The sequence below is a fragment of the Silene latifolia genome, chromosome 7 (assembly GCF_048544455.1).
Source record: "Silene latifolia isolate original U9 population chromosome 7, ASM4854445v1, whole genome shotgun sequence".
Lineage (NCBI taxonomy): Eukaryota > Viridiplantae > Streptophyta > Magnoliopsida > Caryophyllales > Caryophyllaceae > Silene > Silene latifolia.
In genome coordinates, this window is record NC_133532.1 from 126439263 (window position 1) to 126459574 (window position 20312).

Below are 20312 nucleotides of genomic sequence, written 5' to 3' on the forward strand. Positions count from 1 at the left end.
GGATTTCGGTCACATTTGAGTGTTGTAGTTCGGATCAATTTCGAATCTAAGCCTTTTTTTTTAATCGGAATGGCTTTACCGGGTCTAAACAAAGTCTTAGTCTAAACAAACCTTTCAAGTTTTAGATACCCTTATTGCTTATTTTCTCCCTTTCCCCTTGCTCGCCTTTTGGGTTTCTTCAATTATGACTATGAAAAGCCGACATTCACCCGAACATGTTACTATCAACCCTGGCTTAACTTTCACCCCCAAAACATCACAGAATACATCAAAAATTTAAAATCAATAATCAATACGAGTACATAACTCCAAAATACGACTTAAATGTAAAATTATCACCCCGCCCTTCTAACGCTACTACGGAGTAATAAACAATATAAACTGCAATCACATGCTAAAAAATCACATTTCACAAGAGAAGATTTGATCATGGACCCAAAGGGCCGATAAGAATTACTCCGTAAGTAAAAGGACAACGAAGACGTTGTCATTGTTTTTAAAGCTCTTTTAGTCAAGTCATCTCAATGCACTTACCAAACAATAACCAATTAATCACTCCTAAAACGAATGTACCCGTTTTAATAATAAAACTAGTTAAATAGCATTTTACTTGTATCAATGGGAGAAGTGTTTTTTAGTAATCTTTAGACACTTTACTTTTGTCTTATGACTCCTATATGGAGCTAATAAACTTGACCTGACTCAGTAATCCTGACTGACCTGCCAAAAACTCGGCTCGACATCCGATAAAACCTGATAATCAGTGACTCAACCCGACCCGACTAGTTATAAACCTGACCCGATATGGACCTGATTAGCTTGTAACCCAACAATTATTAAGCTTAATATCAATCAAAATGAAAGCGGTTTAATATTTAGTTTAATATGTTTAACTTAATAATAAAGTAACTAAATCAAATAATTGTCTAAACTAAACTTGATGGTAAAAACTGAACTAATGTGATAAAGTAACTAGACTCGATAACGACCTGACCCAAAGCCAACACGACCCGGTGCACGAATCGACCGAACCCGACAACGACCCGGCTCGACCCGAAGGACATGCTTATCAGCTTGACCAGGTATGACCTGAATAATCGATATGACCCAACCTAGCTTGACCTAACCCAAAACCTATTGGCCTGATTGTCATCTCTACTCCTATAGTCCTATCCATTCTATTTTCACCGTAATAAATTTAAGACCGATATTCTCGTGTTAAATAAGAATTCGTGGAGAACAATATAAGTAAATGGTACTCCGAGTGAAGAACATAAGTAAATGGTACTCCGAATAAAAAAGAAAAGAACTTGATAGTAACCAAATCAATTAAAACCACAAACCTTGCAAACTCAAATGAACTCTCTAAAGCACATCATACTACTCAATCTCACCATACTTCTCTTGTTTGTTACTTGTACAGTTTGCGAACCTGAATACAGAGACTATTTTTGTGATGAGGATTTTGTTGGTAACTACACTAGTACTAGTCAATTTCGGAAAAACCTCGTCGTTCTCTTAACTACCATAACCTCCAACACACACATAAACTACGGTTTCTACAATCTATCAGTCGGTCAAAACCTCGACGTTGTTAATGGAGTGGCTTTATGTAGGGGTGACATTCCTACACCGGACTGCAAGACTTGCATCAGTCACGCGGCGACTAAGATCACCTCCGTCTGTCCGAACCAAAAGAGCGCAATTGTATGGTTCGATACGTGTATGCTAAGGTATTCGAGTCAGAGCATATTCAAGGGTGAGATGTCCCAGCCTCGTTATAACGAAGTTACAGGTGGCCCTGCACCGGACCCCGTGAGGTTCAACCACACTGTCTCAAGTTTGATGAGTCGGCTTGCGCAAGAGGCGGCTTTGGGGGATTCTCGTCGGAAATTTGCTACCGGAGTAGCGAATTTCAGTAAGACGGTTAGGGTGTATGGGCTGGTACAGTGTGTACCAGATTTGGAGGACTATGATTGCCTTAATTGTATTAGACTTATTACCAATTATACCCTTGCGGATTGCTGCTATGGCGAGGTTGGGGTTGAGGCTGCTGGTTCAACATGTAGTATTCGGTTTGATAACCGTTTGTTTTATCAGCCGGCTGTTGTCCTACCACCATTGTTGTCAGTTGTACCATCGCCGTCACCACTGTTGTCGCCTCCTCCTCCTTCTCCGATGATCATGACAAACGAAAAAGGTACTTGAACTAAAATTTATTACATTATCAAAATATGTTTAGCACATTTTAGTAGCCATTAGCACGGGCCGACCCGGCCCAGCCCGCTTTCGCCCGTTATTTATGCACCTTGGCACGCCCCGCCCCGCCCCTCCCCGCCCTTGGACCGGGCCTGGCCAGGGCCCTAAAATTCCAGCCCGGCCCGCCATTTTAGCAAAAAATAAAATAATAATAAATTGGTAAGGCCCGCCAGCCTGGCCCGCCCTTCGCCCGCCTCGCGCCCTGGCCCGGTTCAAGTATATCCCAGCCTGACCCGGGTCTGACTAGCAGAGCCCGGCCCGGCTTGAGTACAGGTCTAGGTTCGACTATCAAATTAAAATAGCAGAATTAAAAAAAGAGCGTTTTATAGTTAGATTATATGACAATTAGATTGTTTTCATGTATAAATTGAATATGTTGATACAATATGCGCGCTCCTATTAACAAAATGTTGAAAAATTCCGACTAATATGTTATTAGAATACTAGTTTAGATCCCGCGGAATGAATGCGCGGTATTTATAGAGTTAATAATATAGATCTCGTGCAATATATGCACGTTATTTATAGAGTTTTACTTTTTAGTGTATTATTTATAGAATTTAAATTGACAATTCACTTATTTTTCACGTTTCTCATTAATGTATTTTGATTAGAGAAATAAATAAAAGTTTAAATGTAAGAAATAATAAAATGAGTATTTTTTTTTACCGAGAAATTAATGATGTTAACTTAAAATATTTACTAATATAACATATTTTTTAGCTACAAATTTTTATCATAAAAAGTCAATGAATTTTAACAAATATTTACTAATACCATATTTTTTAGCCGCAACTTCTTATCATAAAAAGTCAATAAATTTTTATCAATAAGTTCTTTAAAAAAAGAATTTCCTTATCCTAAAAAGATCGGAGATAAATTTGTGCAAAATGTGAAATATTAAATGTTATAAATATTTAAATACAAAAGATTATATGCATTTATAACTTATCACGTCTCACATATATTATACGCTAAAAATATCAAGCACTATTCTAGGAAATATTTTTAGGCAGGAAAAATTGGAGTTTCGCCTATTCATTTAGTAAATAGGGGATTTCGTTTATCAAACGCATGAAATTAGTAGATTGATTGGTCAATATATACTATTTAGGCCGGAATATACTAGTTTCACCGACTATGCTGTTTATCAAACATGGCTTATCTATGGCTCTGTTTGGTAAATGGCATATTGGCCAAATTTCAGCATATTGGAGAAGTTTAGCATGTTTGACTTACGAATATGCTATTTAGAGCGTTTGGTTAATGACATATTGAAATAGCATATTGGGGTCCAATATGCTATTTTGCAATATGCTGCTCCTACTAGCATATTAGGTTAGCGGATTGGAATGAAAAAATATTGTCATATTTACCCCCTTAAAAAATATTACCTTTCCTTTTATATATTTAATAAATAATTTATTCATATCCTTATTTGTCATTTTACAAAGAATCTAACAATCTGCTAATCTAAAACTGTCAATTACCAAACACCTCTAAAACAATTCTGCTAAATAAATCTGCTAGTCAAATCTGCTAAATCATTATGCTAGTCAAATCTGCTTTCTAAATCTGCTTCTGCTAATATTAATCCGCTGTTTACCAAACAGGGCCTATATAATTAAAACATTACTACACATTCTTTTACAGGAAGCAGGACAATAAGAGTGGCTATAGCTATTACCATTCCTGCGGTTGCTTTTCTAATGGTTATTGTGATTTTCATGGGTTGCTACATAAAAAGAAGAAAAGTCTCATCAGTCGAAAATCAAAGTAAGTTTGCATTAAACTCAGTAAGTCTCTCTGAAACGGCAGTATCCGTTTTAAGATTCAAATGGGTCAATATGCTCACAATTGCATATATAGGACAAATTGTTTGTTAGCTGCTAGATATTTTGTTTTTGTCTCATCTACCCTACTTCATCAGTTTTAAGTTTAAAACGGATATTGTCGTTCTAAACAAGAATTTGTGCGTTGAATTATCTTCTACTCGTACAACAAAGTACTAGTACAACTGTAAAATACTCTGTTTTAAGTAGCTTTTTTTTAGCATTTTAAGTCTATATAGTTATTCTGCTTCTCATTGCTTGATTTGAACTCCACTCGTAGATGACGAAAATGATGAAAGCGGGATGGTCGAGTCATTGAAGCTGGATTTCAACATTGTTAAGGCCGCAACAAATAATTTCTCGAATTCCAACAAACTCGCGGAAGGTGGATTCGGTACTATCTACAAGGTATTAAATTATTGGGATATTCTCTCGTGTACCCCTGAACTTTTTCGTTTTCTATTGTGTACCCCTCGTTTTTCGCAAAAAAACTTTGACCGATAATAATTCTCTATTACGAGTTTAGAAAACGGTAATTTTTTTTCCTAACCAATTATCTCGTCAAAGCCTTTAATTTGAAAAAAAAAGTCACCGCTTTTTGAACTCTTAGCCGGTAGTTATGGTTGGTCAAACATTTTTTAACGAATAAACTTTGACCGACCATAATTCCCGACTACGAATTGAGACATCGGTGAATTTTTTTTCAAACGGAAGACCTCTTAAAGACGGTCAATTTGGAAAAAAAGTTTATCGTATTCTGAACTGGTAGCCAAGAGTTATTGACGGTCAAAGTTTTTTTACATGAAAAGAGGGGTATATCATAGAAAATGAAAAAGTCGAGGGGTACACGTAGGGGTGCTAACGAGCCGAGCCGAGCCCGAGCTTGGCCTTGATCGGCTTGTGCTCAAGAACTAAAACTCGATCTCGAGCCGATCTCGAGCTTACCCGAGCTTGTAGAAAATGTGCTCGATATCAAGCTTGTGAGCTTTAGCGCGAGCTCGAGCCAAACTCGAGCTCAAATCGAGCCTATATATAATGGTTAATTTTTTTATTTTTTTCTTCCGATATTTTCAATAACAAGGCTCGAAGGTTAAATGTAAAATATTTGACAAATCAGTGAGACATTTCATATACGTGATACAAAGATATAATCATGATAAAATATTTTTATAAAATATGAGCAATATCTTATATAATCATACAAGTTCGAGCCGCTCACGAGCTTTTCGAGCCGAGCCAGCGTTTGCTCGGCTTGAATCATTAAACTCTCGAGCCGAGTCCGAGCTCGAGCCGATCTCGCACGAGCCGAGCTTTGACCGAGCTTTTGCCGAGCCGATCTCGAGTTGCTCGCGAGCTGTCTCGTCTCATTAACACCCCTAGGTACACGAGAGAATATCCCTAAACTATTTTAGCAACCATAGTCGCGTAGCATTCTACGGAGTATATGTTAAAAATACTGATCATTTGTTTCAGGGAGTTATTCCGAGCACGGGGCAAGTTATAGCAGTTAAGAGGTTGTCGAACAATTATGGACAAGGTGAAAAGGAATTCCAATCAGAAGCCTTATTACTTGCTAAACTTCAACACAAGAACTTGGTAAGGTGTCTCGGTTATTCTCTAGCGAAAGAGGAGCGACTTCTAGTCTATGAGTTTGTACCCAACAAAAGCGTCGACCTCTTTCTGTTTGGTAAACCCTCTGAACATATTTTTGCCTTTGTACTTATCATTGTTTTCTTGAAGCGACCAAATGGATCCTCAACTTCTATTTCATGGTTGTGTGTAGACCCGATCAAGCGGGTGCAGCTACATTGGGAGAAACGTTACAGTATTATTGGAGGCATTGCTCGAGGCCTGCTTTATCTTCATGAAGAGTCGCGACTATTAGTTGTGCATCGTGATTTGAAAGCGAGCAATGTTCTACTAGATGCAGAGATGAACCCAAAGATATCAGACTTTGGTATGGCGCGATTGTTTAGTGCTGATCAGTCGCACGCTAATACGTGTAATATTGCAGGAACAGAGTATGTTTTTGTTTTCTAATGTTACAGATATACTCCGTATATGTTGCATAGATTTAACTCGCAAACTCAAAGACAAGTTGTTATGATTGTAGTGGATATATGCCTCCGGAGTACGTAGTTCATGGGCACTTCTCCATTAAAACAGATGTATTCAGTTTCGGCGTGCTAGTCCTGGAAATCGTAAGCGGCCATAAAGTTTCTGAGGCAAGGAATGGAGAAAGTCTCCTTAGCTTTGTAAGTGCAAACATTATATAATGTAAGACCGTCTCACTGTGAGCATTGTTCCCCTTTTACCCCAGATGTCAGCTAGCGTAGCTGGTAAAGTCATAAGAGATGGTACTCATGACCCGGGTTCAAATCCCGTCAGCAACATATTTTCAACATATTTTACCATTTGCAAATTATGTTTCAGGCATGGAGAAACTGGTCGGAAGGAAAAGCATTGAACATAGTGGACTCGACGGTGTCAGATGTTAATACAACAGAAGTGCTAAGATGTGTCCATATAGGGTTGTTATGTGTACAAGAGAACGCAGCTCGAAGGCCTATCATGTCATCAGTTGTTCTCATGCTAAACAGCCACTCTGTTACTCTCCCAATTCCATCAAGACCCGCTTTTCTAGTACAGAACGACATGGATTCTACTGCGTTGCACGGTGAGCCACAGTAGATGATTCCATCAATGAAGCTTCTCTGTCAAGCCTCGCCGCTTGATAAATTACTACTTTTATATGTACTAATTCTATGTTGTAAAATTATTTTCATATTTAGATTTACTAAACTCAAAAAAGGAGGAAGTCTTTGGGCTAGGTGCGACCGAAAGGAATCAGTTGAACACCGCCTTAAAAAACAGTAACGTCTAACTCTAGTCAGCTGAGCGTTACCGATATACGTTGATCAACTGATAAAATAAATATTATATCCCTAATATTCCAAACTTATTGTATTATATTAGGTTTTTCCCAACCAAATAGTAACAGTAATATAAAACAAAATCATTAATATTTGTGTTCATATAATGCACAAAAAGGCGGTATTATACAAACGACTAACCCGAAACAAGAGCAGAAACAATGGCTTCCAGACAGAGTTTTAAGTTTTAACAACAAAAAATATGCTAATACAGATTAATTATGATGATTAAGTTATCAGCTTCTGCTTCTAACAAGAAGGGGAGTGGCTAAATCTACTCCGGTAGGTAGCTTCTTCAATAAATCATCGCTTCTTGCCAATGTTCGATCTCCTAAATCAACATTAAGGAATCGAGCCAAGTTAATCTCTTGAATTGTAGATAGTAGAACTTGCTCAAGCTCAGCTCCGTCGCTCCATCCATGTATCTTGGCTTTAATCAAACTTGGGTTTCCAAAGATTAAGTCCCAAACCGGGAAATTCTTTCTTGGCATAACATAATCACCATCCCTTAGTTTTAAAGACGGGCAATAGTCTCCACAACCGTCTCCTAAATAAACGATCTTCTTGTTCGCTTCCTCGAGTAGTATCCTTTTAATCACTTCTCCCTTGCACATGTTTGGAGGACATGGATTACAACATCCATGAGAAGACGTAACAAAATCTTGATGATGCGAAAGTATCCTTAATCTCCCTTGTTCATCCACATAACTCGGGTTTGTATGGATTTCCGAGAAATAATCCCTTACGCCGAGATGACTCATTATGGTTTCGATGAAGAATGTATTAGCATCGCTCACAACCCTTAAATCACACCCCATAGCATGCGCGGCTTTGATGGCTGCCACAACACGAGGATGAATCGGAACCCTTGTTAAAACCTCGGAAACTTGATCAATAGTACATCCTTGTGCATGAATTTCTTTCATCATTGTATCCATAAGTGTGTTCCATGGCATAGTAGGAAGAAGCTTATCAAAGAGCTTCGTAAAACCTAACTCATCGACCACCCAATTATCACTATCGACGTCAATGATCGTCTTATCAAAGTCGAAAATCGCAATAATACCCTCCATTATCGAAATTATGACGATATTGTTAGCACTTTTTTTTGTGTTATTGTTGTTGATACTATATTTTTGATGGATTTGAGTTTAAGGGTATTTATAGGTATGTATTAGGGAGAGATTAGCTCTTAATTTACGCTGAAAATTATAATTAGATGCCATTATGCCAAAGGAATATTACCTTAAATCCTTAACTAAGTAAGGATTGTACTCTAAGTAATTAAATTAAGACTACTTTTTTCTGTTTTTAGGTCTAGAAAACACGTTTTAAGGTGTTAAACGTGATTCTAGCTAGGTTTGTTGGATTCTAAATATGATTAGGAAATATATATGGAATATTCTAAGGAATTAATTTAATTTTGATTATTTCGTGTTACTTAATTTTACATTACCAAATTCACAATAACTAATGGAAGATATGAGCGGGAGTGGCGGACCCAGAGATTTGAGAGTGGGGTTCACAATTGAGAAAAAAAAAAAAAATGAACCCAATGATTAATGACTGAATTTATTATCCCCATTGCATAGTAAACATCATTTAAAAAAAATTCACAAATACGTACTAAAGATTTAAAATCATCCTATGATATATCATTTCCTCAAGTCAAGACGCTTCAATGCTTCATATAGTGTTCTATTCATGGTGTTTCGTCTGAAACAATAAAATAGAGTTTTGAGACCACTTGAGAGTTAAATGTGCCCATTTTATAGTCAAATGTGATCATAATGGTCTAACTAATATTTACAACTTATGACGTTTTTTTTCCCTAAGAGTGGTTACATTTGGCTGTAAAGTTGTCTCAAAACTCCATCTTATTGTTTAGACGGAAATGACCAGTCTTTGAAACAAGAATTTTAATTTTTATGGAATTACCAAATTAAATTTTCCCCACAATTTTACTAAAGTCCACACACTTTACCCCTAAAATTTCATCGTTACACATCATCTTAAAAAACAAATGGTTAATTGTTGATTATACTCTTATAAAACAAATTTATAGATCTCAATACCTTGTATAATTTTTTTTTTAAACTTACGTACCACTTAATAAATCACTTCAAAGTAGTTATTTGTTTCCCTCAAGGAAAATGAGATCAGTGTTTTATTCATTTGGTTTGATTTTCTTCTCAGTTGTCATCCACTAACAAACACCTATAACTGCCCCCCCTTGTGGTCTTGAGGCAAAACTAAAGTGAACCGATATTTTTATATTCAGCTTATTAAGGCACACGTTAAAAAAACCGTTTAAAATAAGGCAATACTCCGTATTATACTACAGTGTAATTTGCAGACATATTTTTTCCATATTCATCTAATCATGCTCGTGAGTCGTGACCTATACACGATTTTAATAGTATGAATAGAACAATATATGACGTACGGTTCTTAGTTCATACGTCTGGTAAGTAGTTTCGGCCTTACCGCTACAATCTTCAATTAATTAATGTGAATTTCGTGATGTAAAATTATTAAGCACCACATATTATCAAAATTAAATAAACTTCCAAGATTATTCCATATTTCCTAATCATATTTAGAATCCAACAAATAAACCTAGAATCAAGTTTAACAGCTAATTAAAACGTGTTTTCTAAACCTAAAAACAGAAATATATGCAGTCTTAAGCTAATTACTTGGAGTACAATCCTTACTTAGTTAAGGATTTAAGGAATATTCCTTTCGTATAATGGCATCTAATTATAATTTCAGCGTAAATTGAGAGCTAATCTCTCCATAATACATACCTATAAATACCCTTAAACTCAAACCTATCAAAAATTAGTATCAACAATAACACAAAAAAAGTGCTAACAATATCGTCATAATTTCGATAATGGAGGGTATTATAGCGATTTTCGACTTTGATAAGACGATCATTGACGTCGATAGTGATAATTGGGTGGTCGATGAGTTAGGTTTTACGAAACTCTTTGATAAGCTTCTTCCTACCATGCCATGGAACACGCTTATGGATACAATGATGAAAGAAATTCATGCACAAGGTTGTACTATTGATCAAGTTTCCGAGGTTTTAACAAGGGTTCCGATTCATCCTCGTGTTGTGGCAGCCATTAAAGCCGCGCATGCTATGGGGTGTGATTTAAGGGTTGTGAGCGATGCAAATACATTCTTCATCGAAACCATAATGAGTCATCTTGGGGTACGCGATTATTTCTCGGAAATTCACACAAATCCGAGTTACGTGGATGACGAAGGAAGATTGAGGATATTTTCGCATCATCAAGATTTCGACAAGTCTTCTCATGGATGTTGTAATCCATGTCCTCCAAATATGTGCAAGGGAGAAGTTATTAAAAGCATACTACTCGAAGAAGCGAACAAGAAGATTATCTATTTAGGAGACGGATGTGGAGATTATTGTCCATCTTTAAAACTAAGGGATGATGATCATGTTATGCCAAGAAAGAACTTCCCGGCTTGGGACTTAATTTCTGGAAACCCGAGTTTGATCAAAGCCAAGATACATGGATGGAACGACGGAGCTGAGCTTGAGCAAGTTCTACTATCTACAATCCAAGAGATTAACTTGGCTCGATTCCTTAATGTTGATTTAGGGGATCGAACATTGGCAAGAAGTGACGATTTATTGAAAAACCGACCTACTGGATTAGATTTAGCCTCCTCGCTTCTTGTTCGAGGCATGAGCTGATGGTTTAGTCACCATAATTATTCTGGATTGAGATTTTTTTGTTATAAAAATTATGTAAGCGGTCCTTAATTCGCATTAGACTAGTCATTGTATAATATACCGTCTTAATTATTTGAATTATATAATTTAAATGTTCATATGTAGTTGATATCACTTCATATAATCTATATATTTTTGAAATACCTTGAACATACATGACCCGAAATTACCTTGAACTGATCAGACACAGACCTCAATTGATTAATTATACAAAGTAATGTTCTCGGAAAATAATAAGCACTCGCTGCCTCGTCTTAACTCGTTAAGGTTATCAGATAAGTTTATTTCGGATCAGGTTATCATTCTTGTAGATGTAGATCTTACTAGAGACTATTAATTATCATTTGGAATTACTTTGATCTTGATCAGATCAGATGATCTGCAAACAATTTTCGGCGGAAGAACATTCTTAAAATAGTGTTCAACTGTAATTCTTGAGTAACTGCTTCACCATGAAGAACACCGGCCTATATATTCTGAAGACATTTTCTTTCATGGAAAGAAATTTTCTAGCAGAAAGTTTCCAACCAAATAGTAACATACAGCTCAACACAAAAGTCAACTGTTGGAATCAATCAAGAAAAACTAGATTATTTGCAACTAGCAATAACAAAGAAACTTGTATATAGTACTATAGTAGTCACTCACGGTAGCTCGTCAGGCTGTGTGCATAGCCAACATATCTCAACACGTGTCCTTTCCAGCGTATTTTTTCCACACTTATGCGAGTCTCGGGAACCTTCCCAAAAGGTCGCCAATCCTAAGACTAGACCAGCCAAACACGCTTAAGTGTGTAGTTGATTAGAACCAGCCAAGCACGCTTAACTGTGTAGTTCTTTTGCATGGATAACCGAAAAAGAAAGTGCGTGCTTTGTTGATATGAGTAATACATTCAATCCCTTTAAGCACTAGTCATTTAAACCTATCAATAAACCTCTTCAAAGTGGTACCCACCCGAATAACGTATTCAATTCAGTGGAGTATTACAAAAACTGACCTGAGTGACCTCATTGCTACATTTACTCACAACTCACAAGATATGTTGCCATGTATGTTTATTACTTAAATTATTATATTTTGAATAAGTTTGTACTCCGAAATTTAAAGTCAAACAGCACTACATATTTAAAAAAAAAAAAACTTGCTTAGCATTATGCAGAGACAAGTTATGGCATCCTCACTTCATCCCCACATCACAAAACTATCTTTTCTAATTCTTGTTCAACTTCTACTCCAAATCAACAATCTCGTTCCTGTCGAATCACAATCGCATCCTCTACTAGTTAACTACGTGTGTGTCGACGAAAATGGCAATTTCACAGAAAACAGCCTTTATCCAGACAACCTAAATACACTTCTAACCGATTTGGCAACCCAATCAGCTAACTATTCCTTCAGCAGCTCTAGCCGCGGCCAAGGCTCTAACAAAGTCTATGGTCTATTCAATTGTCGAGGCGAATGCATCTAACCCTGATAAGTTCGAACGAGTATTGTCAAATACGATGGACGCCCTGATTAATAAGGCAACAGATGAGAATACTTCAAATCATTTCGCAACAGGAGATGCGCCTCTTTCGTCATCTTTGACTTTATATTGTCTAGTGCAGTGCACTCCTGACCTTACTGGACCCGACTGCTACTCATGTTTGCGTGCTGGGTTTGATCAAAGTCGTGTGTTTGATTGTTGTGGGGGCCCAAGACTGAAGTTGTACGTTTTTGGGCCTAGTTGCACGGTGATGTGGGATACCGCACTTTTTTACACTGTCAGGCCTTCGCCTCCACCTCCACCTCCACCTCGAACATTACCTTTACCTTCAGGTAAATCCTAATATACGTTGATTCTTCGATCATTTATATGAATTAATTGTTGGTCGCCCATGTAAGACTGTCTCGTATAAGTTTTGGGATATTCTCTTGTATACCCCCAAACTTTTTCGTTTTCTAAGGTGTATCTTCGTTTTTCACACAAAAACTTTGACCGACAATAATTCTCTGTTACGAGTTCAGAAAGCGGTAATTTTTTCACACAAAAACGTCATATATTAATTATATTATTTTTCTTTAGTTATAATAATAAAAGTTTCAAACAGGCCGCGCGAAGCGCGGGATACTACCTAGTATACTATATACTGTAGTAATAAGAAAGAAATAATGTATGAACCATTCTTGTAGATCTTATTGAGACTATTCAGCATCATTTGCAAATAAATACAAAGGCCTTCTCGAGCATCCGTTCATTCATTCAAAAATAACTCTTCTATACAATAAGTAAAATAAAAAAAAAACTAGCACAGAGCAAGCCTTCTCGAGCATCCATTAATTGCCACTTTACTTTACCATTTTAACTAATAACTAGCACAGCCAGCCTAGATGATTATTTGTATACACATGTGACATGACCCGGGCAACACCGGGGCTTAAACTTTAGTATAAATGTATTGTGAGACAAACCATACAACAACTAATAACTACCAAAAAGAAAAAAGAAAAAAAAAAGATAATAAGTACTACTACTTGTGAGGAGTCTCACATTAAGATTAATGTGAAACCGTCACATGGAAGAAATGGTGAATATAAATCCCTCATATATACAATAAATAATGTCACTTACCAATCAATCAATCTTCATTTTCATCATCATTATCATCAAGCTGCTCCTTAAGAAAATGGTTCAGGTCATTAAATGGCAGCATTGAATACTCCACTCCGTCGTATCTGATTTGAGTTAGTTTGGGTGCCACTAAACGTCCGAGTGAGAATGCGTGGAGATTACGACATTCAAAGATGTCCACAACCTCCAGAGAAGGTAATTGTAGATCGCCATCATGATTTTGGTTTCCTGGGAAAAAGCACTGCATCGTGTAGCATCCAACTAGCTTCACCTCTCTTAATTTGTGTGCTGTTAGATACCCGGTTGAAATGGACTTGAAATCACTGCAGCCCCAATATGACACCTTTCGCAAAGACGGCAACTCGATTGTATCCTCTAGATTACCTACCAGTAAGTGTTGCAGGTTATCACAACTTTTGATGGACACGTCTTGTAAACTGGGAGCGAAAATTGGGCCTCGCCAAAAGTGTTCCAGATTGGGACATGACTGGATTACAAGTGTTTCAAGTGTTGGAAGAATTAAGGCGGCTTTCTTTTTCGGCATGGAAGAAATGCCTATACAAGAACCCAACTGAGATAAATGTAACTGCTTGAGCCGTGGGAGCTTGATTTGCGAATCAACGTTGATCACAAGTGCTTTCATGTTATGACAACGCTCAATTGAAAGAAATTCAAGTTGATGTAATGAATCAAGGACATCAGCTGAAGTTAAATAATCCCACTTCAATTCAACCAAAGTGAGAGAAGCAATACTCTTAAAGAGATGCAGAGGTATGATATTCAGTGATGGCAATCGTTTCAACTCCAATGTATTAACCTGCCCGCAAAACGACGTCAAAGCATCATTGACAGCATTGTTGTCCTCTTTATCAAACAACTCTTTCAATGACTCGCTACCCTCAACCTTTAACCCTTCCAAATTTGGCAGCTGTGAATATTTCCATACAAACCCATCCTTCTCCCCCAAATTTGATGATGAAAATACAGCATCACCATCCTGAAAATGAAAATCAGTGAGAGTGAGGGAAGAGAGATTCTCCAGGACTATGCTCGGGATCTGTTGCAACCCCGCTGAGCTACCTAGCTCCAGTTGTCTTAACATTGGAGCTGGATTTAACTTCGTCGCCAATGATTGCTTATCCCATAGTCTTGTCACTTCATCATTCACACTTATCACCTTTAGCTCTTCCAGACATTGAAAATAAATCTACAATTAGAACAATTCCGTTAGCTAATTAACTAAGGAGCATATGTAAACAATGGTTGACAAATAACTGGTCACCTTTTCATTGAACAAGGCTGAAGAATTTTCTAACTTGGCAAACATTTTCATGCTCTTAAGCCATTCCAAATTCAACGTTTTTAATTTTGGGAACTCGAGTTTGGATCGTCCCCTGTAGAAACTCTCAAGATTGTCCGACAACATGAGCTTTAAGGACTTTAACTGGGGAAATACAATACTCTGTTCACCAATCTCTGATTCTTCTATTTCTTCATGAGATATGACTTCATGCATCTCATTGCAGCCACTTATATATAAGTTTTCAAGTTGTAAAAGGTTAGAAAATACAGAAGGTGAGCCGACACTTGACAACTTTTGGCAGCTGAGAATTTGTATATCCTTCAAATTCTGAAATGCAGGTGTATGAACATCCTTGCTCCACAATTTACCAACATTGTCGCAGCTTGCCAATTTAAATTCCTCCAAGGATGGTAATCCAATCTGCAGCATTTCAAAGATACATGTTACGCTCTTTGTAATGGTAAAAATCATCGATGTATGCATATGAAATGCTACAGAATTCAGAAGTAACAAAATATAATGAATAATAATAATAGAGTTATCCTTTATATGATAATCCGTATTTGACAAGTACATTAGTCCAAACTTAATGAGAGTGATACAGTATATTTTAATTACAGAATATGAAGGGACGCAATGAAGGGTAAATATTTAATCTCACATAACAATAAGATAATTTAGAAAGGAAACAAATAAATTAAGAGAAAACATATGTTCCAAACTTCACAAAAAGTAGACAATTAATTTTGGTCCAACCAAACTTAACAAAAAAAGAGTAAATTATCAATTACACCCACGTCAAATACACATTTTTACATTAACTCCCACGTCAAATTTTTTTATTAAATTACACCCAAGTTAATTGCTCAGTTTACAAATTGCACCCAATATCGGAATCCGGCCAAATTTCCGTCAATTTTCAAAATTTCTGGGATAAAACATATTTTTAGGACGATTTTGCCCTTCTGCCTTTCTTTATTAACCTTGTGTGTGTTTGATGTTTACTCTCTCATTCCCTTCCCTTCTTCATCCTTCTCTCTTATATTTCCCCTAATTTGATTTCCTTCATTGTGTTACTAATCCTCAAGGTAATTCATTCCCCATTGTTTTGTTTTTGTTCAATGTGTTCAATTTTATTAATTTGTATTTAATGAGCTGTTTCAGTTCCTCCCGTTTATCGGCAACCATTCCTGCAACAGACCAAACATACGAACGTAAATGAAATAACCTAATTTAATAGCCATCAATGACCAAAATTAATCAAGAAATTGAAAACCAAGAAAATCAGAAAGACGTCTCCTTTTGCGCATTGTTGTCACGCAGACAACTTCACTTTCCCCCTCGAAGGTCCAAATGATTCAAGGGCGCTTCGTTACATCAATTCCTCGAATGCCCATCAATTATAAACCAAGAAATTAGGGTAAAAAACAAAGAAAAAAACCGTAAATACAAACCAAACCTTAAATGCATAAAGAAACAAGAGTACAATTCAAACCTTAAATGCAAAGATAAAGTCGCAAATTAGGATAAAAAATTAGGATAAAGTCGCAGATGATTACTAACGTGATTGATGGTGACGGATGATCAATATACTAATAATTAAGATTTAATTGGGGGAATTTGAAAGGGGACGATTTTGGGGAAATATTTTGGATGAAATTAGGGTTAACAGTGAAAGGGGGGAAGTGAATGAAGAGATAACAGGTTGATTCACAATTAGAAACACGCGGGGGCAAATCTGTCATTTTTACGTTTTTCACACGAAAATGGGATGGGGTGCAATTTTTAACCTGAGCCATTAACGTGGGTGTAATTTAAAAAAAAAATTTGACGTGGGAGTTAATGTAAAAATGTGTATTTGACGTGGGTGTAATTGATAATTTACTCACAAAAAAATCATACTTCCTCCTAGTCTAATTGTTGGTTCCCTTTATTTTGGGTACCAAAATTAAGAAAATGAATTTGAACCACACAAAATACCCTACCTCACATAGAATTGAATTTGAACCACACAAAACTTACCAAAAAAAGGAAAGGGGAATCAACACCCGACTAGCATCAAAAAGGAAAGAGGAACCAACAATCAAATTAGGAGAGAGTAGCATTTTTGGTCCAGCCAATCAGAATTATTTTGCCTTTTCCTATAAAAAAGCAAAAAGATGACAATATAAATGAGGTGAAGGGAGTCTGAAGAACAAAAAGCATACCTTCCCACCAAAGAAATATCGAGGCCCCTGCAAAGCGTCATAGCTATTTGAAAACTCCTTTGGTCCAACCAAACTTAACAAAGAAACAAGACCGTCGAGTTCCAATGTTTTTAAAAATGGTAGATCGGTAGCTAGTACTTCTTCATCCTCAATGAATATGAACTCGAGCTTTTCACAACGAAACACCTGTATCTCTTCCAAGGTACGTGGGACAAGAGGTAGTCCATTTCGTAACTCATTCAAATCAGATAGTTTAATAGTTTGTAGGTTAGAAAATGATCCTCGTGAAACATCGGCATTACACACAATCTCTAAACTCTCTAAATACCCAAGTGTTAGTGATTGTAGACATGGAAAAATTATCATGTTATTAAGCGTGCGTCCATCGATAATGCATTTGATATCATCACAGGCATGAAGGTGAAGAGATCTTAGGCTTCTAAACCCCTCTTGGTCCAACAGTGGGATAACATCTTCCAAATTTCTACTTCCCGACATCTTTAAATAATCAGCCTTCTTAAGCAATACCTTGACGCAACTAATTTTTAAAAATCCAATCACGTCGTCAATGAACGCAAGATCTAAGGCACGCCAAAAGTTCTGCAAATCCTTTCCAGGAGTTACGCCGTAAATCCCAAGACAGATTCTGAAGTTATCTAAATTTTTGATAGTTTGGCCGTCAAACGACAGTTCTTCTATATCCTCTTCATTCATCTCAAGTGCATTCAAGTAAGGTAGTCTAATATTCACAATAGCATTTGCTTCTTCAAATTGAGATTTCTTTTCGAGAACCGACTGCCTCTCATTACAGATGTAGAGTCCTTCTAATGTAGAAAATTTATTTAAGACGCTGGTAGGAATTAGTGGTAACATACTAGACATACATCCACCCAAATCTAGTATTCGAAGTTTGCGTAAATTCCCAACTTCATTGGGTATGTTTTCCATAGATGATCCGCGTAAACTAAGAACAAGAAGATTTACTAGCTCACCAATTTCTCCAATATTTCCCAACCTACAACCCTCCATGCATAAGGTTCTCAACTCCTTTAATTGCCGTAGGGATTTAGGTAAGCTAGGTTGAAAGTTCATGTTTGACAGAGATAAAACCTCTAGATTCACCATTCCATTGAAGAATAAGTCATCAAAGTTTGGCACCAGGTCACCTTTCAGTATCAGAATTTGAAGCTTACAAGCTTCTACTCCACTAAGACGAGAATAATCATTCTTAGACGTCAAGGACATAGCAGTGTATTCTTTAAAAGTCTTGTCGTCCAGCCAACGTGGAATGCCTTCCACCATGAACTTATGCCCCTGCCCTGCAAGTAAAGGCAAATAACCATTTAAGCTATTTTTTTTTTTTTTAGGTGTTAGTGCAAACAATTAACTGATAAGGCTTCGTATCCTAGATTTTTCCTTTTCAGCTAAATAAAACAAAATTCGATATTATGCCACGCCACGCACCTTTTGACGCAAATGAAATTGCAAAGGCTCGCACGATATCATGAATCTTGACATTCCCTTTGACATCACCTTCTAGTAACATTGATGATAACATAAGTTCATTAACCCATGTAGCAGCTTGCTCCATGGCTTCGCAAAGTTTGTTCACATGTTGAAACAAGTTGAGCCCTATGCCATATCTGATTAGGCTTTCAATTGATATACTTGAACCAAGAGGGGATAAACTAGCGAGTAAAAAGAATATCCTCTTTTCTTCCACATCAATAAAGTTGTAACTCGTATCCAAGATTGAGTAGATATGGCGATAATCACCCGTAACTTGACCTGAAATAGGTTTTTCCAATTCATTTGCAAATTTTTGCCAACTATATAAGTCTTTATCTTTTAGCGAATTGGCTGTAGCTACAATAGCGAGAGGTAAGCCTCCACACTTGCTCAACAATCTCTCAACCACGTTTCTATATTTTGCAATATCAACTTGATTTCCTGTGTGACTCTTAAATAGCTCTCTTGATTCATTTTTATTCATCAGACCTACCTTGATTATATTAGCATCTTGTACACCCATGACTCTACAAACGTCTTTTTCTCTGGTTGTCAACAAGATCTTACAGGTGTGCGGAATCCCAATATCATCTAAACTCAACCTTTTCCAAACATTGTCCAAGATTATGAGTACTTTCTTCTCTTTCTCTGAGATTAGCCTGTTATATAGTCTAGTAGCCCTTTGAGTGATATCATTCACATCATGCAAAGGCAGATCAATTGATTCAGCGATGGCCCTTTGTATGCGCGCAATGTCTGGGACATCTGAGACTTCCACCATTGCTTTTATGCTGAATATACTTTTGACCGTCTTCTTGACTTCTAACGCCAATGTAGTTTTCCCTGTCACACAATGTTTAAAAGATTTCAATCAAATTAAAACAAATAACTTCTACACAATAAGCCAACAAATCATCCCAGCCCAAAAGGCTAAAAATCATATTCGTTACTGTAGTAACATTGGTTTATCATATTCATAAGGGTTTTTTGTCAAAAACTACCTTATATTTAGGGGTATTTGTAAAAAGACTACCTTATATTATTTTTCTTGATTTAGACTACCTTTGTTTTCTTTTTTTGGGTCAAAAACTACCTATGCTGAAAATATGGTAAAATTTGGACGATTTAACGACATTAACCTATCTCACATTACTCTCTTAACACCTAACAACAATGATCAAGTGCGTTCAAACCACAATTTAACTTCAAATAAGCATAATTTATGTTTTCACATTTCAATAATAACTACGAACATCTCTTAAAGTTAAGCGTAAGTACATCATGACTTCCCAAAATAGGGTCTAAGCAAGTTTGAAACATAAAGGACTCATGCGAGATAGGTTAAAGCCAGAAAACGAACCAATTCCGTCTAGACTCTTAACATAGGTAGTTATTGACCAAAAATAAAGAAACCAAAGGTAGTCGAAAACAAAAAAAATAATGTAAGGTAGTATTTTTACAAATACCCCTAAATATAAGGTAGTTTCTGACAAAAAACCCTATTCATAATCATATTTGGTACACCTACAAGTGAACAGCTTATTCGAAGTGAAAATTATCACACACATTTCATAATATAAGAGTGATTCACTGGTAACAGAAAAAATGCAGATTATCATAGGAAAGGGTCAGATACCACAAGACCCATTAATTATCTTCCTTTTAATAAACCAAAACTGGTTTCAAACTTAAACTGGTTTCAATTTTTCTTGAACTGGATCTCAACCAGATTTTTGTAAAAACAATGCAGATCAAGTAACCAAACCAAAAAAAAAAAGACACAAGTTTGAGTCTTTAAAACTGGGTTTCAGTTCAGTTCCATGTTACAAAACCAATGAGAAAAAAGTTACACGTCACCTCAGTGGATTTCTGAAGAAGTCAGG

General features: G+C 36.5%; 4 protein-coding genes across 5 annotated transcripts; 2 read left to right on the forward strand and 2 right to left on the reverse strand.

Moving 5' to 3' along the window:
* Nucleotides 1-1251: 1251 nt before the first annotated feature.
* Nucleotides 1252-6909, forward strand: LOC141593037 (cysteine-rich receptor-like protein kinase 15). Of its 2 annotated transcripts, XM_074413981.1 has the most exons (7): nt 1252-2200; nt 3913-4035; nt 4372-4499; nt 5565-5778; nt 5875-6112; nt 6205-6346; nt 6525-6909. In XM_074413981.1, exons 1-7 carry the CDS (start codon nt 1357-1359, stop codon nt 6780-6782), a joined length of 1947 nt encoding a protein of 648 aa, XP_074270082.1. In that variant the 5' UTR covers nt 1252-1356; the 3' UTR covers nt 6783-6909. The 2 variants fall into 2 exon arrangements, with proteins under 2 accessions (XP_074270082.1, XP_074270081.1); XM_074413980.1 differs by having other exon boundaries at nt 5565-6112.
* Nucleotides 6910-7100: 191 nt separating this feature from the next.
* On the reverse strand, nt 7101-8150 carry LOC141593039 (inorganic pyrophosphatase 1-like). The gene has a single exon (XM_074413983.1). It carries the CDS (start codon nt 8095-8097, stop codon nt 7261-7263), a length of 837 nt encoding a protein of 278 aa, XP_074270084.1. The 5' UTR covers nt 8098-8150; the 3' UTR covers nt 7101-7260.
* Nucleotides 8151-9893: 1743 nt separating this feature from the next.
* Nucleotides 9894-10937, forward strand: LOC141593038 (inorganic pyrophosphatase 1-like). Its single transcript, XM_074413982.1, has one exon. The coding sequence runs from the start codon at nt 9924-9926 to the stop codon at nt 10758-10760; it is 837 nt and encodes a 278-aa protein (XP_074270083.1). The 5' UTR covers nt 9894-9923; the 3' UTR covers nt 10761-10937.
* Nucleotides 10938-13386: 2449 nt separating this feature from the next.
* On the reverse strand, nt 13387-19257 carry LOC141593036 (putative disease resistance protein At4g27220). The gene is made up of 4 exons (XM_074413979.1): nt 18385-19257; nt 16921-18239; nt 14693-15133; nt 13387-14617 (listed from the first exon to the last, which is right to left on the reverse strand). The coding sequence occupies exons 1-4, from the start codon at nt 19208-19210 to the stop codon at nt 13418-13420; spliced, it is 3786 nt and encodes a 1261-aa protein (XP_074270080.1). The 5' UTR covers nt 19211-19257; the 3' UTR covers nt 13387-13417.
* Between the last annotated feature and the right edge of the window lie 1055 nt (nt 19258-20312).

Excerpts from the sequence above, each read along its gene's own strand:
- LOC141593038 (XM_074413982.1), top strand. The coding sequence starts at position 9,924 with ATGGAGGGTATTATAGCGATTTTCGACTTTGATAAGACGATCATTGAC.
- LOC141593036 (XM_074413979.1), bottom strand. The coding sequence starts at position 19,210 with ATGGTGGAAGTCTCAGATGTCCCAGACATTGCGCGCATACAAAGGGCC. Across the intron at positions 15,134-16,920 it reads GATATTTCTTTGGTGGGAAG|ATTGGATTACCATCCTTGGA; the intron begins GTATGCTTTTTG and ends GAAATGCTGCAG. Across the intron at positions 14,618-14,692 it reads CAGCCTTGTTCAATGAAAAG|ATTTATTTTCAATGTCTGGA; the intron begins GTGACCAGTTAT and ends TTCTAATTGTAG.
- LOC141593037 (XM_074413980.1), top strand. The coding sequence starts at position 1,357 with ATGAACTCTCTAAAGCACATCATACTACTCAATCTCACCATACTTCTC. Across the intron at positions 4,500-5,564 it reads GATTCGGTACTATCTACAAG|GGAGTTATTCCGAGCACGGG; the intron begins GTATTAAATTAT and ends CATTTGTTTCAG. Across the intron at positions 6,113-6,204 it reads TGTAATATTGCAGGAACAGA|TGGATATATGCCTCCGGAGT; the intron begins GTATGTTTTTGT and ends TTATGATTGTAG.
- LOC141593039 (XM_074413983.1), bottom strand. The coding sequence starts at position 8,097 with ATGGAGGGTATTATTGCGATTTTCGACTTTGATAAGACGATCATTGAC.